At 37.4% G+C, this 26,079-nt stretch overlaps 1 protein-coding gene across 10 annotated transcripts in view; it reads left to right on the forward strand.

The window, feature by feature from the left end:
- ADGRB3 (adhesion G protein-coupled receptor B3) overlaps positions 1–26,079 on the forward strand; it is a 448,620-nt gene that overhangs the window by 325,975 nt on the left and 96,566 nt on the right. For all 10 annotated transcript variants that reach the window (XM_038130254.1, XM_038130259.1, XM_038130260.1 and 7 more), the window contains one exon: positions 25,020–25,146. In XM_038130254.1, coding sequence (XP_037986182.1) covers positions 25,020–25,146 — 127 coding nt within the window. The remainder of the gene's footprint in view (positions 1–25,019; positions 25,147–26,079) is intronic.

Here is a 26,079-nt window from a genome sequence, read left to right on the forward strand (position 1 = left end):
CACATTGATAATAGATAACAAAGGGCTGATTATTGAACCCTGGGAATGCCTCAATTCTGATTCCACATGGATGATTAAAAGTTGTATGTAGGGTGTTAAATCCATTAGAAGCATTCAAGTGTAATACAAGTAATTACCAGACATGTTTCAGGAGTAGAAAACAAAATTTCATGGTGTGTAATATCAAATGTTGCAGTAAACTTACAGAGAAAGGAAAGAAAAGGAAAACCCTTGGCACAGTTTGTCAGCAGACCATTTTTCATTTTTTATCTGCTAGGAGGAACTTCAAGGCAGACTTGAAATATTTTTCAGCAGCTTTGTTGCAATTGAGCAAAACCAGAACAAGTGCCTCATACATGAGAATTTAGGCAAAAGATAGAGGAATTGAAATTAATTTGTCAAACAAACAAAGGAACAAACCAAAAAAAACACTAAAAAAAAACCAAAAAAACAAACTACATCAAACCCAGAAACAACAGGAGAAAACAAAACAAACAAAAAAAAAAAACAGGACCAAACCCAAATCAACAGAGAAGGGGCAAAACTATAATCTCATAATGTGTGATTCATAATAGGCAATGCAAGGGTCAGAGAGATGACTTCATCAGACAGTATGGAATACTGAAGAAGGGTACCTGGAATATTTTTCTTTTCAGTATTGGGTACATAAGTAGAAATAGACATGAAGAATCAGACATCTCAGTGAAGCTTAATTCAATACTTTACAGTTGTAGATGACATTACATGTTTATGGACAATTGTCTAGTTGCTTTCATCAAGGAGGATCAATGAGGCACACATCTATTATATTATGGATTTTTATGATGGTCTTTTATACGATGAACTCTGTGATGGCCTTCAAGAGTATTTTCTTTTGAAGCTATAATTCTATCCTCGTTTTCCTTCTGAATGCCTGGAGCTTCCTTCTCAAAGAAAACTTTCAACCACAACCACATTTACTGTTGTTGAAGTTGAATCATTCTGAAAAAAACCCCACTTTTATAGGAGTAGAGGGATAAAATTATATAAATTCTTTTTCTGTAGCCAAATTGATTTCCAAGAAAACAGAATGAGGGGGAAATTCTGGATTCTGAGCATGTTTGCATCGTGTTCACATCCTGGGTATTTTCTTCATCAGCAATTCCAACAAAGCCCTGAAAGCAGGCCACAGTCCAAGACTGTTTCACATTGCAAGAATGGGGCATACCTGCGTTTTTACAGACAGCCCTAATCTACTTTACTTACTGGTTTCATGATTCTTGTGTTCTGTCTGTAGTTCATTTCAGCCTGAAATGTGCCTGGGGCTCTACTTGCAGCCTGGTGCTGCAAGGCTCACCATCCTGGAGGGTGAGATACAGGTAACTCAATACCCTCACAGAGCAAAAATATGAGAAATTTCTCTCCCCTTTATAATACCCATAGATGTTTTAAAACTTTTTTTTCCCCTTGTACTAATGCCAGTGCAAATATTTCAGGGCACATCCCTTACACACAAGAAAATTGTGACTTTTTGTGCCTGATTTTCCTCTTGTGCTAAGGAGATCAGCACAAAATAAATACACAGTGCCTACCCAGTAGTCCTGCATCATCCAGTGCCCATCCCAAGCAAAAAGCCTTAGTTCTGTCACAGCAAACTGAGGTTGCTAAGCATTCTCCAATCATTCTCAACAGGTTAAGCCAGAGATGCCTAGTATCTACACATGCATCCCACCATGTTTTAGAAGGGAGAAAAGAGAAATTTTCCAATGTTCATCTCAACTCTATTAAGAAAGTAGCTCTTTTCTTTTAATGCTAAAGCTATCTTGTGGATCATTGTGTATAGGATCATGATAGAGCTCTGTGTTTATGGACCTGCCTTAAACTGGAGTTCAGGATAGATGCGTAGAATATGAGTGATATAGAAAATTCTTCTTAAATGAAGAAAAATAAATCTTACTAGTACAAATACAACTTTTTCAATTACGCCTGGGTCAGCTTACAGAATAGGATGCATTGGGAAATTATCATAGTGCTGTTAGTATGCAAATCTGTAAGGATTTTTTTTGTTGTTGTTGTTAAATAGCCTTGAGAGACAGCACCCTATCCTGCTGTCTGGCCAAGATTTCAAAGTATGGAGGAATCAAACAGAACTTGAATGTTTCCTGTGATATAGGGAAAAAAAAAAAAAAAACAACAACAAAAAAATTGTGATGAGTATAATTAAATAATGGACATTTGTAATTCATTCTTGTAATACCATAGCAAAAGACATCTCAAGGTCCTTTCCTATTCAATGTATTGTACTAATTTGCATAACATTGCTTATTATGCTGGATAATATGGTTATTCCTAAAGCTGGTTGATAAGGATCCCAGCTTCTTCAGAAAGGTGATGAAGCTTTTTTATTGCCCTCAATGGATTAAGACCAAAAATGAGAAAAAATTCTTATTCTTATTATAAATCTCCCTTGTCTACATGTACTTGGATTATGGAACAGCACGTTGACCTCAGAGAGCATCAGGAGTGGGTAGGTCCATAAGGGAAGGTAGGGCTGACAGCAAAACCACTGATGAGAGGTGCAGGTTCAGCCATACCCACGGATCACCAGACAGCTTGCAGTGATGTGACGGGTCTGAGATCAAGCTAGGAAGTCAAGTCAGCAAGGTGAGGTCAGGACTGGCATGGTGCAAGGCCAAGCACATCATAACAACAGCATAGCACAGACATGAACCAAGGGCAGGGGCCTGGGCTTCAGCACAACCCCTGAGACAACAGGTGAAGCGTGTCCTGGGAGGTCCTGCTTTTCACACCTTCTGTCTTATGGCAGAGGTGTTTTCACAGCAGTCAAAAAGACACACAGTTCTGGCAAGACAGAAGTGACCTTGAGCACAGGAAGCCAAGCCTCTGGGAAGTGTTGGGAGGAAAAAGGTCACAGAGGAGGTTTGTAGAAAAACACAGTTATAAATTCATCAGAATAATCAAAGCCTGTTGGCAAAATTAGAGCTCTGACACTTGTTAAGAAAATACAACTTTTATAAAAGTGTCCTTTCTAATTGCCAGTCACTTTAGCTTTGATTTTTTTAATTGTTTATATGTAATATACTACAGTATTAGTGTATATCTTCTTTGGTCCACAAAGATTCTATTAAACTCAACAGAAGTTACTTGCAGAGGTCAGTGATTGAAAAAAAAAAAAGTTTTTTTAGAATTATAAAATGTGCACTATTGAGCCTTATCTACCTTCCCAGAGGTGATATGGCTTGTCAACTCTAAATAATTTCACAGAGAACATTGTACCTAACAGGAGGTCATTGTGTAAGAAAATCAGGCTTTTGGTCACTGACTTACTCCATTATTCAGTTTCACAGACTAAGTTTATCTCTATGATGGAAAGAACGTTGCTAATATTGTTTGATATTAGTCTGTTTTACAAAACTCATTGTTTTTCAACATCATGAATACAATGCTTAACAAGGGAACTTTTCCACAGAAAATCAATTTTCTGCAATATTATTTTGTTCCTGTATAGAACAATAAAAACTGAAAAAATACTTCTTATTATCATTGATTTGACTATGATATGCTTTATAGCTTGGATTTCTCAGTGTGTCAACTAATTAGCTTCACAAATTACTAAAAAAATTCAGCTGTTTCCAATTGATTGTTATGAACGTATAAAATAGTTTCTGCATCATCTAAAAATGAAATATGACCTTTTAAATGTTTAAACTTCCCTTTTTTGTGAGTCATGATACTCTGATTTATGTTCCATATTATATTGCTGTTGAAGCACTGTTCAGACACTTAAGATAAGCCCAATGCTTAAAAACATGTTCAATTTGATTGTAAAGTATGTATTCAGATTATAATAAGTGTTTCATGTCAGCGCAGAGATTGTCTCTTAACTGGCAAATGGGGAGCCTGTCCACCTCAGAGATTAGGCTGTTTCACTTTTTCTGTTCTGAGACAGAATGCCGCAGCAACTTTAATTCCTAAATGAGGCAGTTTAAACACACCCCTGAGTCAATTACACAAAGCCAATACTTCAAAGTCAGGGCAAGTGGCTGTACAAATGTTTCCTTCCTCCTCTCCCCAGCACACACACAGAAGCCCATATACGACCTTGAACGCGCACACACTGCAAACCTGCTCCAAAGCCATCAAAGCCAGCTGAAACTCTTCTGCTTACTTCAGCTGATTTTGGATCTTACATTTGCATTTGTAAAACAGCTCAGCTCAGTTCTGAAATCTAATAGGTCACATCTGTGCAAATTCTGAGACAAGCACATAACAATTAAAAAAAAAAAAAAAGTCATACAGCTTTCTAAGCCATGAGGATAGACTGCCAAGTTTTACCATGTCCAGTTCCCAAGTTTGTGCTCAAATGTACCAGCTACAGCACAACCCTATTACACTCATTGGTAGTGGAAGGCACTTTAGCACTTTCAGGACTGCAGCTCCCTTTAGAAGAAATCACTGGCTCATAGCACATATTGAAGGAGGTTACTCAAGAAATCATTTACCTTTGCCTCTGACGCATTCCCAGTAGAATGTTTTGTAGGCTTAAAAACTTGATATGATGTCAATTCTACAGCTTCCCAAGGCAGTATGATCAAGGCTTCATTGTGTCTACAGCTGGGAAGTTTTCCTTAGGAAGTCCTACTTCAGTCTAAGCACCTTTTTCCAGTCTCTGACAGAAAAGAGCAGGACAGTACTTTCTCTTCCTGGCAACCTCTTATACATGAGAAAACTGTTGTCATGTTTCCTCTAAGGTTTTCTTTTTTCTCAATTGAATATGCCAGTTGTTACAGTTTTTATCATAGTCATATTTTCTGGATCTTTTATCTTCTTTGGGGCTCTCTTCTGTGCTCTCTCCAATTGTTTTGCCTTTTCATCAAGCATTGTGTCTTAAATTGGACATTGCCCTGATGCTTGGTTTCAGTAGAGGATTAAACTGTCAAAATATTCTCTATACACATATATGTTTCTATTTTCATTTGACTTGCAAAGGAAGGGGAATATTTCGTGTCTCACATTTCTTGGGACACTAAGCAGAATAGAAGATAGTAAAACCAAACATCAGATCAAAAATTTTTTCAACAATATATAGCGAAATGCTAGCTATTGACAGAGGTCTACTTCAGCATCATAAAATTCCAGTAATCTAGTTTGTGCTGCTGTTGTTTGTCTTTCAAGAGTTAATTTCTTCTGCATGTTCTCCAGATATTCTGTATATTCCTATCAGTTGGATTTTGCACATCTTTCAGTCAGATGAATTTGAAATCTGTGTAATTAGCTATTTTTCATGTTAGTCTTGAACTAAAATACCTACTACCTTGTGACACAGAAGAGAAGGTGGGAAGAAATAGATCTTTTCTTAGATCTACATTTTCAAAATATGTTACAGGAAATGAGTGCAAAAATGATGTGGCTTTCATATGTTGCAGAGTTGACTCATAAGTTGAAGAAAAGTAGTGGAAAAATATGATCAAACAATGTTTTACTGCCCTATTAATCTAATGAGATTCCAAAGAGGAACTGAGGAGATGAAAGATCAACTGGAAAGAGAAGCAATTGTGGTTGATAGTGAATACAAAATGAAATACAGTATGTTGCTGTAACTTCATTGCCAGTGATACACATTCTGTTTGTGTGTGCATGAGCTTTCCACACAATTCCCTTGGGAGTTAGTGGAGAATTTGCTTTCCCAAAATAAAGCTTTGGTATTTTTATACACTGTCTTTTCTTTCATGAAGCAACCTCCTTTCATTTACCCAACAGAAAAAATGAACAGTTAAAATGATTATTCTGGTTCTCTGTGTATAATGCATGGTGTGCATTTGTGAAAGGACCCAAAGGTAAAACAAAAAATGTAGGAGCCACATGATAGCTGGAGGCCTCTTCCTTTCATTAGTATGATGACTTGTCACAGAAAGCAGTGCTTACATTACATGCATTTATGGCTATGTTTCATAAGTTGCCTCAAGGACACAGAAGCAACATATCCAAAAAGACCTTCACAAAACCTTAGTGTGACCTTTGCAGGTTCTGGCAGCAATTTCACAGGACATGTCTAAACATGAGTACAGATAAAGATAAAGTACAGAAAAAGCAGACTATGTGCTGACTACACTAGGACATACATAAATTCTTATATAAATTCTGTGACACAATCCAGAGAAGTAGCAAACACTCAGGTTTCATTGGTAGCATTAGAACCAGATTCTTCTTGGACCTAAATATGTAAGGATGGGACTATCGACATGTATAACATTGCATAGAGCACTGTGAATGCTTAGATTCTCAGCGATGTTTCCTGTATATCAAGGTTTCCCTTCTCAATTCAAAGGAACAAAAATACTATGTAAACAATTTAATTTCAAGAGAAAAACAAGATTTAATGGCAGACTATTTTTGAAGCATTCCTGAAATCTAATGTTGCAGCTTGTTTTTTAGTCTTTACATTTATCTCTAAAGTTTTATAAAGTTGATTAAAAGACTACATTGATTGACTTTTAAATCAGAAATAAAGTGTTTTGAGAAAAATACTGTTCTTACAAACACACCTGTTTTCCATGATTTGACAGAACTTTCATTCATATAATTTTGCTGTTTTTTCTAATTAACTTCTAAGGCTTTTACAAACATAAAGTGGTATTAACCAATAATTTAATTAGTATTAATTTGTCAAAAACTCCTAAATATTAGTTCCTCATATCCAAGACTATTTCCCTCATGCTCTTATCCCATTCTTCACTTTTGCAATCACCTTTCAAATACAGCACATTTACTACAGGCTTGAGCAAAACTTATATTAACATCATGCAGGTAATGCTGGATTGGTCCTTCATCGTGAAGCAGTTCACATACATCACTGTTAAATGAGGATAAGATATTTGAAAACCTGTTAATTTGCTGGGGGAGGTACATAAACATGCTGAACACAGAAATCACAAAGATGTTTTAGGAAAGTTTACAGAACTTTTAATTAAAAACTGCCATCTGCTATGTACAGACATAAAAGAATTTCTTGGACAGAATATGCACAGAGGCATTATGCAATAAGCTTTGCTTCTTCCTGACACCCATCACAAGTAGTGCAGTGTTTTTTTTCCTCTGAGCTGCTTCAGGCCATGGTTTTTCTTGAATTGCATTGCTATCCTCATATCCCTAACTGTACTCTGTCAATAAGGCCTCCCTTTCATGCCACAGTTCTCACTTAACACTATGAGTAGCACAAGGGCAGGTGCATCGATAACACTTTTTCATCAGATGTCAGCATTCATTTTTCTGATAGGTACTTCCGTGAAACTGTCTCTGTTCAAACTGTTTCGTGTCAGCGGTGAAACTTTACATGAGTTTCACATGATTTCACTCATGGAAGAACTACAGTATCCAGGTAGAAAGTAGAGCAGCATGATCTCTCTTGCCATCTACTGACTTCTGTCAGGACTTGTACCAGCATTTCTCCCAGGAAATCTACATTTCCCGATGACATTGAACAGTAATGACTTACAATTAAGTGAGACAATGTTAACATGAACTTTGCTTAACAAAGAAACATTTTTTGCACCTACTAGCAAATATTTAATTGCCTATTGATATTGTCAATAAATAAATAAGGTGAGATGTCTTTTCCTGCATGCTCAGCACAAGTCGTACTAACAATCTTGTATAGGTACTCTGGACTTCCAGTGACTTCTCTTAGGAACTGAAGCATTTGAGAAACATCAAGACAAATAATTCTAGATCATGGAAATTACAAAGTAGGAATGTTTTATCAGTAATTTTTCTTTTAGAAATTGGTGAGGAGGGGCTGATAAGGTAGAAGAATTACATTACATGTACAGAGGGGCCTTTAAAGCATGTTTTGATAGAGAGGAATGTTTCAGTGATTTTCATTATTATTTGCAATGAGATTGGAATTGATTGCTAATTCTGCAAATTGTTGCAAAAAGCTATTAAATTAACATAAATCTGTTTACAATATTTGCTGCACGCTGGGTTTAATAATGAATAATAATTTTTATTATTAATAGAAATTATAGTATTACTATAAAGATCTTTTTTTTTGAATTTACATTTTTAAAGGTCATCAGGATTAAAATTCAAGAATTATCTGCTCTGCTTATCAAGTACAGCAGCATAGTATTTTGCCATCTAGAATATGTGACCACTGATCCTTACTTTTGAACTTTAATTCATTGATATTTTGTAATTCTAAGATTAAAATAGCTGTGATTTCACATGAAACTTGAGCATATTAATACCTTTGACTATATGAGGAAATCTGCTGAAATTACTGGTATATGAAGTTATAGATATATTTAAATATTATGTTGAACCGTGGTCTCAGAGAAGTAATGGATTACAGTGTTTTTGAATTCGATTTCCTATACTAAAAATCAGACTTTTACTCCCAGAAAGTTATTCCAGAGTTAAAACTGATGAAATGAAAAACAGGCCAGACTTTGAAGACAGTAAGTTCAGCAAAAGTGGAATTAATTCTGTTTAAAATCTCTTCATTTTGACTTTTTTTATAGTCAACTGAGTTAAAAACTGGAAATTTGTGAAATGTAGAAAAATGGAGCTGTCAAATATTTGACATTTTAAAGTGATTGAATTAATATTTTTCTGAAGCAGAATATTTTTAAAATCTCATCAAGAAGTACTAGTACTAGTATTCATAATTTTTCCACAGAAATCTGCAGGAAATTACAGTTTGCATTGTATTACATATTAGTATTAATTAAGATACCATTGAAAATGAAGGTGGTTTAATTCAATTAATGTTGCAATCATTTTTATTAGTTTTAGCATTAGATTGCCTGAAAGATAAAAAGATATTAGACTTTAAAACCCAAGAAAAGTTACAGCTGAGGTCTTTTTTTCTGTATTTCTGACCTTGAGTGAGTATTTCATTCCTCCATTTTTCCATAAGTGCTAACATGTTTGCATATTTGTTTCTAGTATATAACCTTTAGAATGAGTTACTCTTTAAAGCATTTACTAGTGCTATTTTCATATGCACCCACCTGTAAAACTAGATATCTTACTCACTGAAAGCAAAGGGCAAGAAAGAGCAATAAAAATTTTCTGAGGTAAGTTAAAAGTGGTTTTCTGTTCCTATAAAATAACTCCTCTGTACATTTTCTTTAAAATGTCATGACTTCAAAGTTTGATAGCTGACAGGACTGCAAGGTTAGAAGCAAGGTCTGTGAGTCCAATTGCAAAGCTGAGGATTTTTCCCTTTACAAGTTATTGCCTCTAGCCCTGCAGGACTAGTAGGTATTGGACTTAAAAGCAGTGACATTTTTAAATACAGAGTAGATGCTACTGGCTTGGGATTAAAACTTGACCATTCTAAGGGTCAGGAGGTATAATTTTATAGAGAAAAAGGCAATGCTGTGAAGAAAGGTAGCAAATATTTCTGTAAGTGCTTAACAGTTAAGCTCGTGCACAGAATGAAAAGTGTGAAGCCATCGATAGTGTAAATCTAAAAGTAGACCTCATGAAATGTATTGAAATCACACGAGATACAATACCAAATGTCCCTACTGCAGCATCTATTAAGTAATTCGTATAAATATATATATATATATAAATATATACATACACACACAAATACATATCTCAATAAAATACTATAATACATTTCAGGATGTGAATGTACTTGTAAAATCCCAAGTCTACACTCTAAATTTAAGGACATAAGATATTCTCTCTCATATGAGATAAAAAATTAATTCAAAGCAATAAAGATTAAATTCTGTTCAATGTCCACTAATGTGGTGCCAAGAAATTAAATTTGTAAGTTTAGGATGTCGTAGCACCTCACTTTATTTTGAGATACAGCTAAGATACTGCTGTCTCAGCACTATGTTTTGGGTTTAATATGCTTATAGAATCATAGAATTAGTAAGGTTGGAAAAGACCTCTAAAATCATCAGATTCAATTATCAAGCCATCACTGCCAAGTCCCACTATACCCTGTCCCTGAATGCCATGTCTACAAGTCTTTTAAGTAACTCCAGGAAGGGTGAATCCATCACTTCGTTAGGCATCCTATTGCATTGCTTGACTAGCCTAATCTTTCCCAATGTCAAATCTAAACCTCCCCTGGTGCAACTTCACACCATTTCCTCTTGTCTTGTCACTTTTTACTGGGGAAAAGAAACTGACTCCTGCTTTACTACATCCTCTTTCAGGGGTTTGTATAGACCAGCTCCTTTTTCCAGGCTAAACAACTGCAGCTTCCTCAGCCACTCCTCACAGCACTTGTGCTCCAGACTCTTCACCAGCCTTGTTGCCCTTCTCTGGACTCACTCCATCACCTCAATGTCCTCCTGGTAGTGAGGGGCCAAGAACTGGACACAGGACTTGATATCTGGCCTCACCAGTGCCAAGTAGAGAGGGACAATCACTTCTCTGGCCCTGCTGGCCACACTATTGCTCATACAGGCCAGAATGCCATTGGCCATCTTGGCCCTCTAGGCACTCTGCTGGCTTATGTTCAGCTGCTGTCAAGCAGCAGTCCCAGCTCCTCTTCTGCTGAGCAGCTTTCCAGCCACTCTACCCCAAGCTTGTAGCGCTGCTTTATTGTAACTGATGTACAGGATTTGGAACTTTGCCTTGTTGAACCTCATGCTGTCATTCTCAGCCCATCGATTCAGTCTGTCAAGATCTGTCTGTACAGCCTTCCCACCCTCCAGCAGATCAACACTCCCACCCAAATTGTTGTCATCTGTGAACTAATTGAGTTCATTTCCCTCATCCAGAACATTTATAAAGATTTTAAACAGGACCAGCCCCAATACTGAGAACTGAGAAACTCCACTAGTGACCATCTGCAAACAGGATTAGATTCCATTGACCACCACTCTCTTGGCCCAGCCATCCAGTTTTTATGTAGCAAACAGTCCATCCATCCAAGCCATAAGTAGTTAATTTCTTGAAGACAGTCCTGGGGGAGACATTGTCAAAGGCTTTACTAATGTCTGGGAAAACTGCATCTGTAGCCTTTCCCTTATCCACTAGGCAGGTCACAGGTTGGTTAGGCAGGACCTCACTTTCCTAAACCCATGATGGCTGGGCCTCATCCCCTGGTTGCCCGGTACTTGCTGTGTGATGGCCCTCAGGATGATCTATTCCATGACCTTTCCCAGCATAAAGGCCATGCTAAAAGGCCTGTGGTTCTCTGTATTCACCTTCTGGTGCACCATGTAGCTGGAAATCACATTTGCCAACTTCCAGTCAGTTGACACTGCCCTGGTTAGGAGTGCTGGTAAATAATCGGTGATTGGTATAAACTGGTGATAAATATATTGGTGAACACTTTCACCAGCTCCCTCAGTACCCTTTAGTAGATTCCATCTGTTGCTGATGTGTTTTTTAGTTTTCTTTTACAACATTAGCCAGATTAAGTTCTACTTGGGCTTTGGCCCTTCTAATTTTCTCCTTATATAACTTTATGACATCCTTGTCTTCCTGAGTTGCCCATCCCTTCTTTCAAAGGTGATACATTCCTTTTTTTTACCCTGAGTTCCAGCCAAAGCTCTCTGATCAAACAGAGCAGTCTTTTGCTCCAGTTTGTCTTCTGGCATATGGTAATGGCCTGCTCCTTCATCTTGAAGATTTCCTTCTTGAGGAATGTCTAGTCTTTCTGGACTCCTTTTCCCTTCAGGACTTTGGTGACACTTCTAAGCTAGATGAACCATTGTCCTTGCTGTTGTTCAGATCCACTTGCAAAGCCTCACACTATTAGGCCTGGGCACCTGAAAAATCAGAGAAAATGTGCCTGCTGTTCTAGACATTAAGAAGAACTGTGTTCTGCCAGGGCAAAAGTGGACAGGGAATCCTCCATATTGTGCATCCTGTCTGCCTGTCAAGTCTGTCACAGGGAAAGTAGGGTGAAATTCAAGTGGTGTCTCTCTCTCTTTCATACTCTGTCAGTAATCAAAGGAGTTCCTCCACCGGGGTGCACCTCCCCAGGGGTGTGCTCACTCCTCCCTTCTGCAGAGCACAACCTGCAGCTGACTCCTGAGTGTCAGCATGTTCCCTGGAGCACCGTGGGCAGCTGCATCAGTCATGCTGGGGGCAGAGCTTAGAGAGGCTGTAGCTTTCTGCCAGGTGGATGCCACTGCTTCCTGGTTGAGCTTGCAGGGTTTTTGTGCTCTTCCTGCATACCCTGCACCAACTGCCATGCCATGCCCTGACTGGTAGTGCTCCCTGAGGAATTCTTTTTTGGGGGGGCTTGCTCACTGCTGCTTCTAGCCCTGCCTGGGTCTTGTCAGCCACTGCCACACAAGCTGAGGGCTTCTGGCAGCTCTCTTAGCTCCCCTGATTTTCCCCTGGTTTGGGAAACCCCATTGTGCACTGTGCCAGAGAGCACCACTGCCGTTTGTGCCAGCAGTGGATATGCTCCCCTCAACGACTTACATGCAATGTGAAGCAAGCAGCAAACTGAAAGGCAATTCATTTGAAAGCAAATCCTTTAAATCAGGAATAATAATTTAAGCATAAGCTGGGCTGAACAGGCAAAAGATTAGTCTGGCCCCAGCATCCTGCCTGCTACAGATCCTGTTAAAAATGCCTGGAAGAGTACTTAATAGCAAAGTACTTATTTAGTAGTTATTCCCCTGGTATGCATCCTAAATTCCAACACATTGGGGATGTATAGTCAGGTTTTTTATCTTTGTGTGCTGTAGCCTTAAAAGATTTTTTTGTGTGTGTGTGAGTTTATCTAATCGCTCTTTCAGTCCACATAATCTTCTGTCATTTATAACTTCCTGTGGTGACAACTTCCATCATTTAACTATGCCCTGTGAGAAAAAAACTATGCCTCCTATTGTTTGTTTTAAATATACAACCTAATCACTTCATTTAATGCCTTCAGATCATATATTACAAGGAATAACAATCATTTCTGGTTCACTTTTACTATGGCACTCTTACAAATATTATCAGAGCTCCCTCAACCACCTCCTACACAGACTGGAGGGACTTACCTTACAGAAGCAGTCCCATGTTCTCCAGAGATCCCTCTAGTTCCACTAGATCTGTTAGAGTTAGGAAGAGATCAGAACTGCGTACTGCATTCGAAATGTAGACATACCGCAGACTTTTTTAGAGTGGCATAGTCATATTTTCTGGTTTGCTATTTCCAAACCCCTGCTGAAAACTAATATAACTGAAGAACACATCATGCACTTGACATGCTCCAGCATCTTTGAATTAAAATATACACATGAGTTTTCTCCAATGCATAGTCAATAGAAAGATGTTTGCTTATATGTAATTTTAGATATCATTTAGCTGTCTGAGAGATCAAAATATAGTGCCAGGTTCTGATGTGAGTTATACTGAGGATATTCCATTGAAGTTGACAGGTCCAATCAATATACAGCATGCACGGAGATGAGGTGGATTCATGACATTTCCTGAATACTACATGCACAGACAATAATTGCAACTGTTCTCATTATGTAATTTCTAGGAGATATATTCTAGCTAATACATTTCATGTGAATGTAGTCTGTGTGTAATTTAGATCAAGTAGTGTAATCCAAATTAATTGTATTCTTTTTTATTGCCCTTTTAAAACATCAAGTAGTGTGAGAACATAACAGAATGTAAATTACTTCAAAATGTAGAGAAGGCTCTCTAGCAGTTTCTCTTTACAATATTATGTCTGACTGAAGGGAGAGGCATTTCAGATTTGGAGTTTTCAGCTAAAGCATGCCACATCTGTGTGACACACCACAGACAGACATCCTGAGATATGCCTTTCATGCCAATGAGAACAAAAAGCTGCAACATTAACTGAATAATTTTATTATATATGTTTTAGATACATATATTTTCAATATCCTAAGTGATACAGTGTAATAAATATCAAAAGTGCTGCAAGCATCTCTACCTCTGTGTGAAAATAGAAGGAAATAACTATAGCACTGTATTTGGTTGCATTTATTTTGAATGTAGAAGAAATTTATCTTCATATTTTGGTTTTGGCCTTCAGTCCTAGAGCTGATCTCTGCCTTATGTTGAGATTTAGCATGACACTGTCTGTTTCAAGACTTTCAGATGAAAGCTACAAAATCATTAGTGTACTAACACTGATTATTGTAGGACACTTTTTCAGTCCTTTTCTATCATATCTGAAGGCTGAAAACGATACCAAATTTGTCAGTGAATGGAAGATAACCTCATTGTTACAACTTTTGTACCTGTAGAGTATTGATGCTGCTTCCCATCAGGAAGACACACAAACAAAAAATTTCTGAGAAGATGAAAGTGGATAGGCTAGTAATCTTTACTCATTTGTTCAGGCACTTTCTTGGCACCTGCTTAAGGCACATACTCCCCAACACCTCCTCTCTTCCCTTTTTTTAGACTGTGAAAAAAAAAGGCACTTGTCCAATCTCTTAAACAATTTATTCAGTTTTTAATGCCAGCAGTCACATTTGTCTAAACATTCTAGCTAGCATGTGACTAGCTGAAATGGATTTACCAGAGGAGTAAGAGGACTTAAATTCTGTATTATTCAGTGCAGTAAGTTTTTCTGAGACTTCCAGATGTATTGTTATTACAAATGCAAATTATCTGTTGCATTGTGAATGAATCAAACATATTGTACATATGCAGATTTGGAACATGTCCACAGAATCCACTTGTGGGCCTTGAGGACCACAGTGGCCTCCTCTGCAACACCTGCCCTTTTACTATTGAGTGGCCACAATCCCTAGTACATAAAGCTTGCTGTTCAGATGTGGCACAGTGCAGACCATCACTCTTCCCGAAGCGTCTGCTTTCATGTTTTGCACAGTGAGATGCACATATCCTTCTGCCATGCGCTCCTAGCCAAAACCTCAGTGAAACACTTCGGGTATTATCTCCAGAGATTATCATCATCAGCTGGATTTTTTTTAGGCAGCGCTACCATTACACAGATGTGAAGAGTTATTAAAAACATTGGTTAGCTGTAATTTACCTTTCTGGACAGTTGGTTGGTACATACAAACACTCAGGAAGATTCAGATGAGCAGTACCTCATATGGCTGGAGCCCAAAGAGGGTACATTCAAACTACTTTGAGTTTGGAAGCTAAGCAGACACATTAATAAGTCCCAAGGTAATAAACCTGCCCAAAAGACAAGAACATCACTGCTAAGACTAACTTAGAAGAGGCTAAAAAATTCACTAAGGAGGTGTCTCTTGCATTTTCTTTTTCTTTTAAGAAAACCTCCATTTACTAAATCTGTACTTGACTTTGTTTGACTCTAACCACAGTGATTTTCCCATGTCTTAAAACTGAAAATTGTTAAGACAAAAAAGACACATTACTTTAGAGTAATAGAGAAGTTAGCTCTGTGAATTAGAGAGTTTTCAATATGCATCTTACATCTACCAGCTTAGCAACATCTGGATTGTTTAGTTTCAGTTTTTAACCAGATCATAAAAATTATAAAAAAAGCTTTGTGTTTAGCCGAATTGCATTGCATTTGCTCATAGCTGGTCATATATGAAGTCAGCACATCTCAACTGCTCGCTCTGAGTTGTTGGATTGCCCCATTTTGATTAAGTTTCAGTTATTAAATGAGGTAGGGAGATACCCACTACTCAGTCCTTAATGGGCTTTGCCAGACTTCCTCTCCAGCCATTGTATAACTCTGGAGAATCTTAAATCCAGAGGATCTTTTGTGGTTTATGTTAAGTTCTTTTGGCCATCAACTCTTTCTCCTAACATGCTCAGAAGAACCTTAGCATCATCTCTTATCAAGGTACTTAAACAGGTTATCTCTCTGTCAGTCTTAACTGTGGCCTTTATTAACAGTGAATTGGCTGATGCATAAAACATGGACAGCACATGTATGAAGCCCTATACTGTAGACTTTTTGTCTGGTAGTTCAATGGTTAGAAAGCTCGGGAGAGACCCGAGGTGAGGGTCTCATCGTTGCAAGAGTCAGGACCATTTCGAGAGGAGTGAATCTCTGTGCTGCAAGAATGAATCGCCATGCTATAAGAATGAAATCGTTAGGCTGTAGGGCATTTTGGAGTAAGGAGGCTAGTCTAATTCCCTCTATTCACCGGTAATCTTGTTTTTTCCTATTATAACTAAATATTGTCTATCTGAAAGGGCAAGACTGCTCTGTTTTACATTCTGTAGTTAAGGTTTTCACAGAAGAGAAACTACCTAACCGAAGATGTAAAGCATCAATCCTTACAACCCCTTGTCACTGGCTTATTACTATGTGATCTCAGTCAAGAGCCAATAGCAAGCTATATGCCTTTTTCCTACTGAGGTATTTGTATCAAATGTGTTTTTATTGTGCAGCCTGATAACCAGTAAAAGATTTGGTGCAGATTCAGCCAGGATGCATGCTGACTCACCAAAGACAGAATAGGAAGATAAGGATTACTCTTATTGAAGCAGTTGTTAATTGGCCTGTCAGGTACAAAAGATAACATCTGATCTAAAAAAGAGACATCTCTAAGGAAGAAAAAGAATACTCATTTTAATTAAAAGGGGTGGTCGGATAATCTCCCAAATAAGAAGGAAATCAATGCATTTGAAGAAAAACAGATTAGATCTGTTTAGGCTTCCGGGAAGGACTTACAAAAAAAGGATTGGTTATAAAAAGAAAGTGTCTTACACAAGAAAAAGGACATAACCTGAGGCCTAACATATAGAGAAGACAGAACTCTTTGTAAACTGATTTTTTGAGAAATCTTGCGGACTAACAGCTGGATAAAAGGGGAGACATAATCTCCATGTCAGTAGAGCAAATGTCAGTTTTATTTTATTTCTTTTTTTTTCTTATAAACATTTGTAACTGTGTCCTATTTTTGATTGGTTGGTTGTTTTATCTCAATCTGGCTTGAGTTAAGTTTGTTTCCGAAGTGTAAAGAGACAGAAAAAGGTCTTCTTTCTTTAAAATTGTACACTAGGGCAATAGTTTATCCAGTTGCCATAGCCCACAGCATTTTCTTCAAAGAACCCATGGGTAACAGTTTTTGGATATGCAGTAGGATTGTGTAAGAGCAGCAGGTGGTATCACAAGATACAGGGGAGGAGATGCTGACAACTATGAGGGTTCTTAGTCATACAGCTAAGATATGAAGGAACAAATATGAAATCTGAGGATCTTCAGAGAACATGTAATACTGAAATTTGAATGCTTAATCTGCAGAGTAAGTAACATTGAATGTGGCAGGAATTGGAATGAAGATGCTAAACCCTGTCTTCTTGCACTATGGCTACAAAGTCCATGCTTTGCTTCACCTTCTGGCCCAATGCGTAACTCTACTTCAACAAGAAGGCATGAGGGTACTCTTACTCCAGAATGTGCTGTAGTTTGGGGTTAGGTCATCTGCTGCAAATCCTTATCCTTTCAACACCCCTCAAAAACAGCACGAAATTGAACTCACGTCTTCCCAGAACCATTGAGCTGCAAGATAAAATGGAGACTCTCCACTGTCTGTCTTTGAGGTGAACCTAACTCCAGATTTTGAAAGGTAGTGTGTAAACATCTAGCCCCAAAGAAGAGCTCAGCTCTCACATGCATCACCACAGCAATGAGAATCATTTCAGTGTCTGACCACTTAACATATTTGCTTCTGCCATTCTTATTATGTGTCTTAACTTTTTTCCTACATTATGGTCAGTATCTCTGAATCCTGATCCAAAGCATGCTTCAAGGATCAGCATGGTTGGACAATTAATGGTTTTAGTTTTGTCTGCCCATATAATGTAGGATAGCATAGAATGTTGCAACATCAACACTAATGGAAGCCAAATCTCTTCTATTTCCCTCAATTGTTTCACACCTCTTCCTCTCCCTGCTGGTCATGCTGGCCTTGAAACTTGAACTAAGGATACTGTGCTTTTTTGCTTGTCTTTTGGAACAAACATTTAAAATAGATATCAAGCTTTGACATTCTTAATTTCCAGGATAAACTTCTGAGCCCCTAACCTTTCCCAGCCTCCTGCTATAGACAATTTACAAGGTTCCTTTTTGCTGGGAGTCCATTTGAATAATAGTACAGTACAAAAGATTAATTTTTAGGTTGATCTACTGGAAAGCACCAGATGACAATATTTCCTTAGTTCACCATAAAGCTACATACATATCTGTAAGTAAACAAAAGAACATGAAATATTTTACTGATTTTGTGAGGAATGTGTTGCATTAAGAATGTAGAAATTGGGAGGAAAATAAACCCTTTTACTTTCCAGCTAGTCCTGAGAGATCAAAGGGGCTCGGTACAGCTAAGCCTAATTTCGGATTATAACCTATTCAGTACTCTAAGTCTGATTTAATTCAGCAAGATGTCAGATGTACCAGTACTGTGGGTATCATTCTCAATTACAAATTCATCAATTTCGTGGTTTACCAGTTCAACACTATAAATCTGGTCCAGGTCAATACGAACTTCCATGAACACAGATTCACAAAAAATGTGGTTTACTTGTAAAACACGAAGTCTGATCATGAAGTTTAATAGGAACTTTCATGAACACAGATTCACAAATAGTATGGCTTGTCAGTTTGACACAATAAGTCTGTTTTAGTTTGATTAGAATTTTGCTTTGCATAATTTCTAAGAACTCAACAAGATTTCCCAGACAAGATAGGAAGAGATAAGAGATACTTCCCTGGGTAGGGAAGGGGGGCCTCTTGTCTGCACCAGTCATTCTGGAGGTCCATGAGGAAAGAAGACATAATTCTCAAAAATTCTAAATAGACACCAACATCCTTTGGCATTGTATATACAGTACTTCACTTGTACTTTCTCTGAGACCATCTACAGAGTCAGAAAGAGATAAAGCTACAGAAATTGATTGGTTTCCCTCCACATTTTTGATGCACCAATACTCATCTTCTTTGGAGATTTTCTCTATAATTTTGAGAAGGAGGGGGAAATGGTCTTGTTCAAATGCAATCCACTAGGCTTGTTAGGACACAGAAATAGAGCTGAAGGACTGTCGTTTATCCAATGTTGTTCAAAAATATGAATGAATCCCATAACTCAAATAATGATAAATCTATAGAGGACCACTAATCAAGAACTATGCAGTAGGAAGCAGGAAACTTCTAGTATTTGTTTCATCCTGGTTTTGTCATTTAATTTTTTTAGAATTTCTTTTCATTTTACACATTATACACTTGCAGAATGCTATTAGAAGGGCAACTATTAATTACAGCACAGTTCAAACATACTGTGTGCTAGATCATGCCCTAAACTATATGGACAGGGAAAGATAGAAATTAATAAGATATTACCACAAGAATTAATACTCACTTCCATAATTCTCCTTTTGATGAATCATTTATTTATTGCAGCCAAACAGATAACCAAGCCAATTTTTGATCCTTCCCATGGAACTTTCTTTAAGTCATACATTATTAGAAAGTTAATCTAACAATATATGCTTATAACTACAGTGTCTCTGTTACAAACCCTACTTTTTACGGTTTAATATCTCTAGTTTAAATCATATTAAAATAAAACTTGGTTTTCGGCCCAGTTGCATGTTTGTTTTACAAAACAATTATTTACATAGGATTTACTTTTAATATAAAGAGCAGCGAGAAAATTAAATTTTCAAAGATTTCTGTTTGACAAAAAAGATGTTCACAAGTATGTCTTTGAGGAAAATTAAACAATTCAATATCTGAATTGGCCTTAGTCTTTGGGAAAATTAACTCCCTAAAGTATTCTTGTTAGAAATCGAATCACAAGTTATTCATCTGCCAGTTTGTTCTTCTGATACCACACAAATGCAGATGTCCTTTTTTGGGACTTTTGCAGCATGTAACCTTAAGGCAGTTGGTTTTTTTCAGTTTCATTTTTCTTCATTTCCACAATTTCATGCTTTTTTTTTTTTCTTTTTTTTAGTTCTGTGAGGGGAAAGAAAGCCCTAAGTCATAATGACCTAATATTAATCATATTAACAATTTCAGGGTAAACAACACTTTTTAAAACTGCAGTTTTATGTGTGACATTATTATGAAAGTGTGTTCATATCCACATATAATTTGTCCTATTTTTCTCTCTTTTTCCTTTGTATTACTTTTTTACTTTAGGAAAGACTGTGGCGATAAACCAGATGTTGCCATATAATGCTGGTAGGAATAGGACTGATCACAGAGGAAATTGTGCATGCTAGGAGTTAGGTCATCTCTCAGATGTATGAACATGCACAAGTGAAAGGCGACTCCTGCCATTGAGCCTTCTCTATGACTTCCCTGGGATTTTAGGTCCAGGTGTAAAGAAGCAAGCAGGTGTGGGAAGGACTTCATCTTCAGTAATGTGCCAGCTAGAACATCTGAACAGGCACAGTGATATTTATAACCTGCTATTCAATAAGGGCAACAAGCTTTTTTCTTGCCTTTGCTAGCTAAAAAATTCTGATGTTTGCATTTTCCATGTGCTTCTTATCATTATATGTCATTCTTTACTGAGATTGAAGTTGGAATACCAAACTCTGTCCCAAAGGAAAAACAGTATCTGGTTGAAAAGAAAAATAAAATTATGGAAATGTACACACACAAGAATTGAGAAGAATTAAAATCGTCTCAGCAGAAATAATATTATAATTTCTTAAATTCTGTGTAGTTTACTTTCTAAAAAGCTAAAAATGATATAACAAAATGTAATATATAATAATAATATATATAATATAATATAATATAATATAATATAATATAATATAATATAATATATAATATATAATAGTATAACAAAAAGCTTTCTTATCCTAATTTACCCAGTTACCAAATAGCAAATAAATTACTGGAATAGGCTACTACAGTAGATTTATAGCAAGATGTTAACTCTTTGTTTATGATTATAAAAACTCAGGCAACTACTTGGATCACTAGTTCCTAGTCTGGGGAAAAGTGTTTGATTAGGTGTTGTCATCTCCTTTGTCTCACAGAACTTCCATAAAAAAAAGTTAAAATCTTTCATTTGAAAAATATTTCTTCAAAATACACTAATAAAGTAGACAGCGTATGGTAAGTGATGAAGTCCTTTATTAAATGAGTGTGTTTGATAACAAAGTCAGAACTGATTTTTCATATATCAGGAAGTTAAAGTAAACAAATCAATGCAATTAGTAAAACGTGTATATTATTAATTATATAAAAAATAGTGTATATATAATATACATAATAACCGTGTCATATACATAATATACATTATATAGTGTATATATAATATATATAATAACCGTGTCATGAGGCCAAGACAATTACTGAAAAATAAAGGAAACAGTTTCTAGAATATAAAATGTGGCCTGATTGTCATTGTCAGATAAGTAATTGTGTCATGAGTGAAATCTTTGTTTCAAATAGATCATCCTGTCTTAAAATGACATTTCCATTTGATGTCTGAGATAGTAATATAGTTTTTTTTTTTCAGTATGGAGCATAGTTATGCAGTATTGCGTAATACATTATGTGAGTAAAACTCACTTTTTTTTTCCTTCCATATAATATGCTATTAAAATAATTTTCTGTATATCATTTAGCCATCATTTTTGTTGCATAGAGCTAGGAAGTTCACCTTAAACTCTGAAAAGGTGCTGAAAAGACACTCTTATATTCCACTAGCTGCATGACTCCTTGGAGAAGGGCACACTTACAGATAAGTAAGCTTATCTGTTGGAGCTGAGAGTGTTCTTGGTCCATATGCTATATTAGCCATAAATCCTTAGGCTCAAATTACATCCTATTTAAAATTTTTCCCCCCTATTTCCCTGATTCCTCTGCTTTTTTTCCCTGCCTCAACTGCAGGATGACACAAGATCTGCAGTGGTGAATCTGTGCTTCTTGGGAATTCCTTTGCTTCTATCATGGGACTTCTGCCAGGTTGATTAAATCATCTGTAACTCAGTAGAAGAGCACAAAAATTGCCAATAATGGGCATGAACCTACATCTATATTTGCTAGATATTTTCAATTCAATAATTTTCCTTGATATAAATAGAACATGTGTTAATAGTATCTGTCACTCCTTTATAGTTTTTTGCATAACAAGAAAGATCCACAGGAATAATAGGTGCCCCTTTTGCATATTCATATGATAACCCTAAATGTTAGACACATAGTCAAAGAAAATCCCACTGAAAAGGAATGAAGCTTCTAAGTGTGAGAGAGATTCTGGTTAGACCAGAAGAGTTGCATTACAAGAGGGACAGATCATAGATGGAGTACTTCATAAAAAGTGTTGCATTGAGACGTACTAAATGCAATATATCCATTTCTATTCAGTATTTCCATTCTTTATTTACTTTTACCTAAAACCAAATCGTGTCTTTATGTCAACAAGTCAAAATTACCAGCATCTCTGAGGGAATTAGTAATCATGCTTTTGCTGTTCTGCTGGCATAAGCCTCATGCAACAAATTGCAGTTATACTTTTCTTCTGGTCCTTCTCATTGCTCAGTCTCTTTCATGGACTTAGTGTAACATTCTGTGCAGCTTCTGTTAGCCGTAATTTCAACAGACTACAAATATATTTATTAATGAGGCTTCTTTTTTTTTCTTTTTAACTGCACTGATTAGAAGAGATAAAATGAACTTATTTAATGAATTATGACCTGCAACATATAAAAACATAATGCTGTTAAGCAAGAAATTGAAGTGTATCACTGAAAACCATGCATGAACAATATAATGTAAAAAGTGTCCATTTTAGACATACTTGGCTCCTGCCATGATGTCTTATTTTGGAATCCAATTAGACTGCTTTGTTCATTTCAGACTGCTTTTGGAAATTCTGCAAAATTTTCAGTAGTATTGAAAAATTTTTGCAAAATATGTACTGAACTGTGGCTCAGTTACTCTATGACTGGAAATTTCTATTTGTGCAAGTGACTTGAAGAACTGAATGAACCAGTGTAAATCGTCTGGCCTGCCCATAATTTATAGTACTTTAAATATAATTATAATTTTAACAGATGCTTTGTTTTAAACTAAACTGGTATCTGTGATTTTATAATTAGAACTTCTTTAACTCTTCTGCATTGGACACCATCTGCAAGGATTTAGTACTAACTGGATGTATTGTGCATCCAATGCTTTTCAGCATAGGGTGAATTCAATTTATTAAATCTTATTCTCAGGATGAATAATACCATCCTTTTGTTTTTAAATATGTCAATTTCTCTTAAGCTATCAATCCTTAGTATTTAATCAGCAAAGATAAACGCATTTCATTTGGCCTTAGCTATGTACCACAATAAGAGAAGAGACAAGAAAGCTAATAAAATAAATTGTTTAAGTTATCCAGAGGATAATGCTTTTGAGTTTAAAATATGTAACTCTATTTTTCAAAGTGGAGGTTGATTTAGGCTGTGGCTCTCCGAAAAACACAATTTGCAAGGGAAAGCTAATAAACTGCTTTAGTGGCTTGAAGAATTGGTGATTTTCTCTCAATTGTTTCCCTCAGTCACTGTTTGTTTTGTTTATTACAGGATTCTGTTTCGAAGACAATAGTGTGTAAGGGTTACATCTGGTGTGTTCAAAAACTAGTGGCACAAAATGCTGAGATGGCCTGGGGTGAACTGCGCTCTGAGAGCAGGCTTTGGGATAACAAATTGCCTTTGCATGGGGGCCCTGGCATATAGAATGACTTACAGAGGTGTGTTGTCAAGACAGAAGAGGTGAAACAAGGGTGGTCACAGGGACTGGAAATTTTTATTCCCCCTCCTGCTTTCTTCGACCTTCATTTTTCTTTTTTTTTTAAGTCATTTAGTGACCTGAGGTGAAATGGACAGGAATTGACAGCACACATGCTGCTGCTGGCAGCAGAGTCACTGCAGTTGCTCCTTGGACATGAAAGGAGGGGAAAAAAAGATGAAAGAAACCCAGTTGTTCTCTAAATATAACACGTAAAGATAATATGTTTGCTTCAATTGAAACCAACCCCTTTTTCCTGTTGAAAATATTTCCCCCTCCCCACTGCAGTTCAGGAACAGGAGAGATGATTTTTTGTCTCTCCCTCTCCTTCTCCTTGCTTGCACAAAGAAAACGTGGGTTGATACCATTTTTATTGTTCTGCTGGGGTGGGTTTCAGACCTCGCATTAGCATATTGAATGTCTAATTTAATTCGGGGGCTGTGTTAATCATCATGTTTTGTTTAGGGGTGGTTGGTGAAAGGTGCCACCAAACGATTGCTTTGGCTTGGGGTTAGCTTGGTGCTGCCACCTCAAGAAAAAGACTCGAGAAGGGGGAGGGAGCTGGGGAAAGGCGAGTTGGCTGAGTGATGTCTGGAGGGCGAACTCGTGTGTCTCTTTGGTGATGTGTGCTGCTGTACTGAAATCCACCCCTCTGCTGGAGCTAAGGCAAGAGTTGGAGGCATCTGATGCTGCCGTTTCCAGGGTGAAATTTCTAAGGCTGCTAGCTAAAAACAACAACCAAAAAAAAAATCCCAAATCCTCAGCAAAAATAGCAGTCAGAACAGAAGATCCGGCATCTCCCGGTCCAACTGGCATAACCCAGGCAGACGTTTGAGAACCACATGCTTTTAACCTAGCCACACACACGAAAGTGGGGGGCGGGGAGTGGAGAAAGAAAGGGACCAAAAAAGACACCTCAACTACAGAACATCACATTTCTCACAAAAGGCCAGAAACAGAGCCGGTAGGAAAAGGAGAAAAAAAAAAAAAGGAAAAAAAAAAAAAAAAGAAAAAAAAAAAAAAAGAGAGAGAGAGGGAAACAAAGCCTCCCCCTCTTCCCCCGATGAGTTTTTCGCAGTGCTCTGGTGAGGCTCGGAGGTGGCTGGCAGCGCAGGGGGCGGCTGCTGCCGCGGCTGGCGGGGCTCCGCGCAGCAGCGCCCGCACGCTCAGCACCGCCGCCCGGACAGCTCCGCGCCCGCGCCCGCCCTGCCCCACAACAAGTCCCCGCCGCTGTCCGGGAACTCCGCGGCGCGCTCCTCGCGGTCCCGCTGCATTGTCTCCTCACGGAACCGGCCGACAGGCGTAATTACCCCCCGTTTCCCCCACCCCCTCCTCTCTCTCTCCTTTGCAGGAACGACTCTTTGGGAACCTGGTCCACCCAGGGATGTAAAACTGTGCTTACCGATGCATCCCATACGAAATGCTTATGTGATCGTCTCTCTACCTTCGCCATTTTGGCTCAGCAACCTAGAGAAATAGTAAGTAACAAAGAGGGGGGGAAAAAAAATCCGGTTTTAATGCAAAAGGGAATGCGGGGGGGACTGCGGGGGGAGGGGGGAGCTGGTCCAGCTTTCCTCTCAGGTATATTGCAGACGTTGCATTGAGGAATTGTTTAATATTGCAGGTAGTCAAATGTTAGTCTCCTGGTGTCTTCAGTCTCTCAGATAAATGAATTCCAGATGCTGTGATACAACTAAATCCTAGTGAAATTTGCATGCTCTCAAACTCTATATTTTTTTAGAGAAAGCCTTGTAATTGTGGTGCAAATGTGTAGAAAACTTTTGTACTGAACGATTAAGGGAACGTACAGGTCTCTATTATTGCTCTTGGTAGGAAAACCCTAGATACTGTAGTTAAACAGATTGCAGATCTGCATTTGACATTTTCAGCACAGATTTTCTATGTAGTCTGTTGATATGATGTAAGAAAAATAATCAAGTTTTCACGAGAAAGAAGGAACGTTAGGTGTATGAGCAGACACTCCCAATATTATTGAATGTAAAAATAGCTGAAAAGCAAATATTTGTGAAGTTATCTTGCTAAGGCATGATTTCATTTTCCTGGTTTTGGAAACATACAAACAGGCTCTTTTTAACAGTGAAGTAAACCCATTTGGAAAAAAAGTGGTTGAAATAAAATACTACTTTCTGCCTGAGATCTGGCCTAAAAGTACATCTGTCTTATATCCTATTTAGGTGGCAAAAGATATCTTGATAAATGTAATTTACAATACATCCCTGAAGCTTAAAAAGCATTTAGGTAAAACCAGGCATGATATCCTTTAGAACTTTTAAATCTAAATTTTTTTCCATATTTTTTAGAAAAACCCATGTCTATTTCAGAATATGAGCACATATATGTACAGAGGAAAAAACTGACCTGATATCTGAGAATAGTTTCCCTTAGAGCAG

Source organism: Motacilla alba, chromosome 3 (genome assembly GCF_015832195.1).
Source record: "Motacilla alba alba isolate MOTALB_02 chromosome 3, Motacilla_alba_V1.0_pri, whole genome shotgun sequence".
Lineage (NCBI taxonomy): Eukaryota > Metazoa > Chordata > Aves > Passeriformes > Motacillidae > Motacilla > Motacilla alba.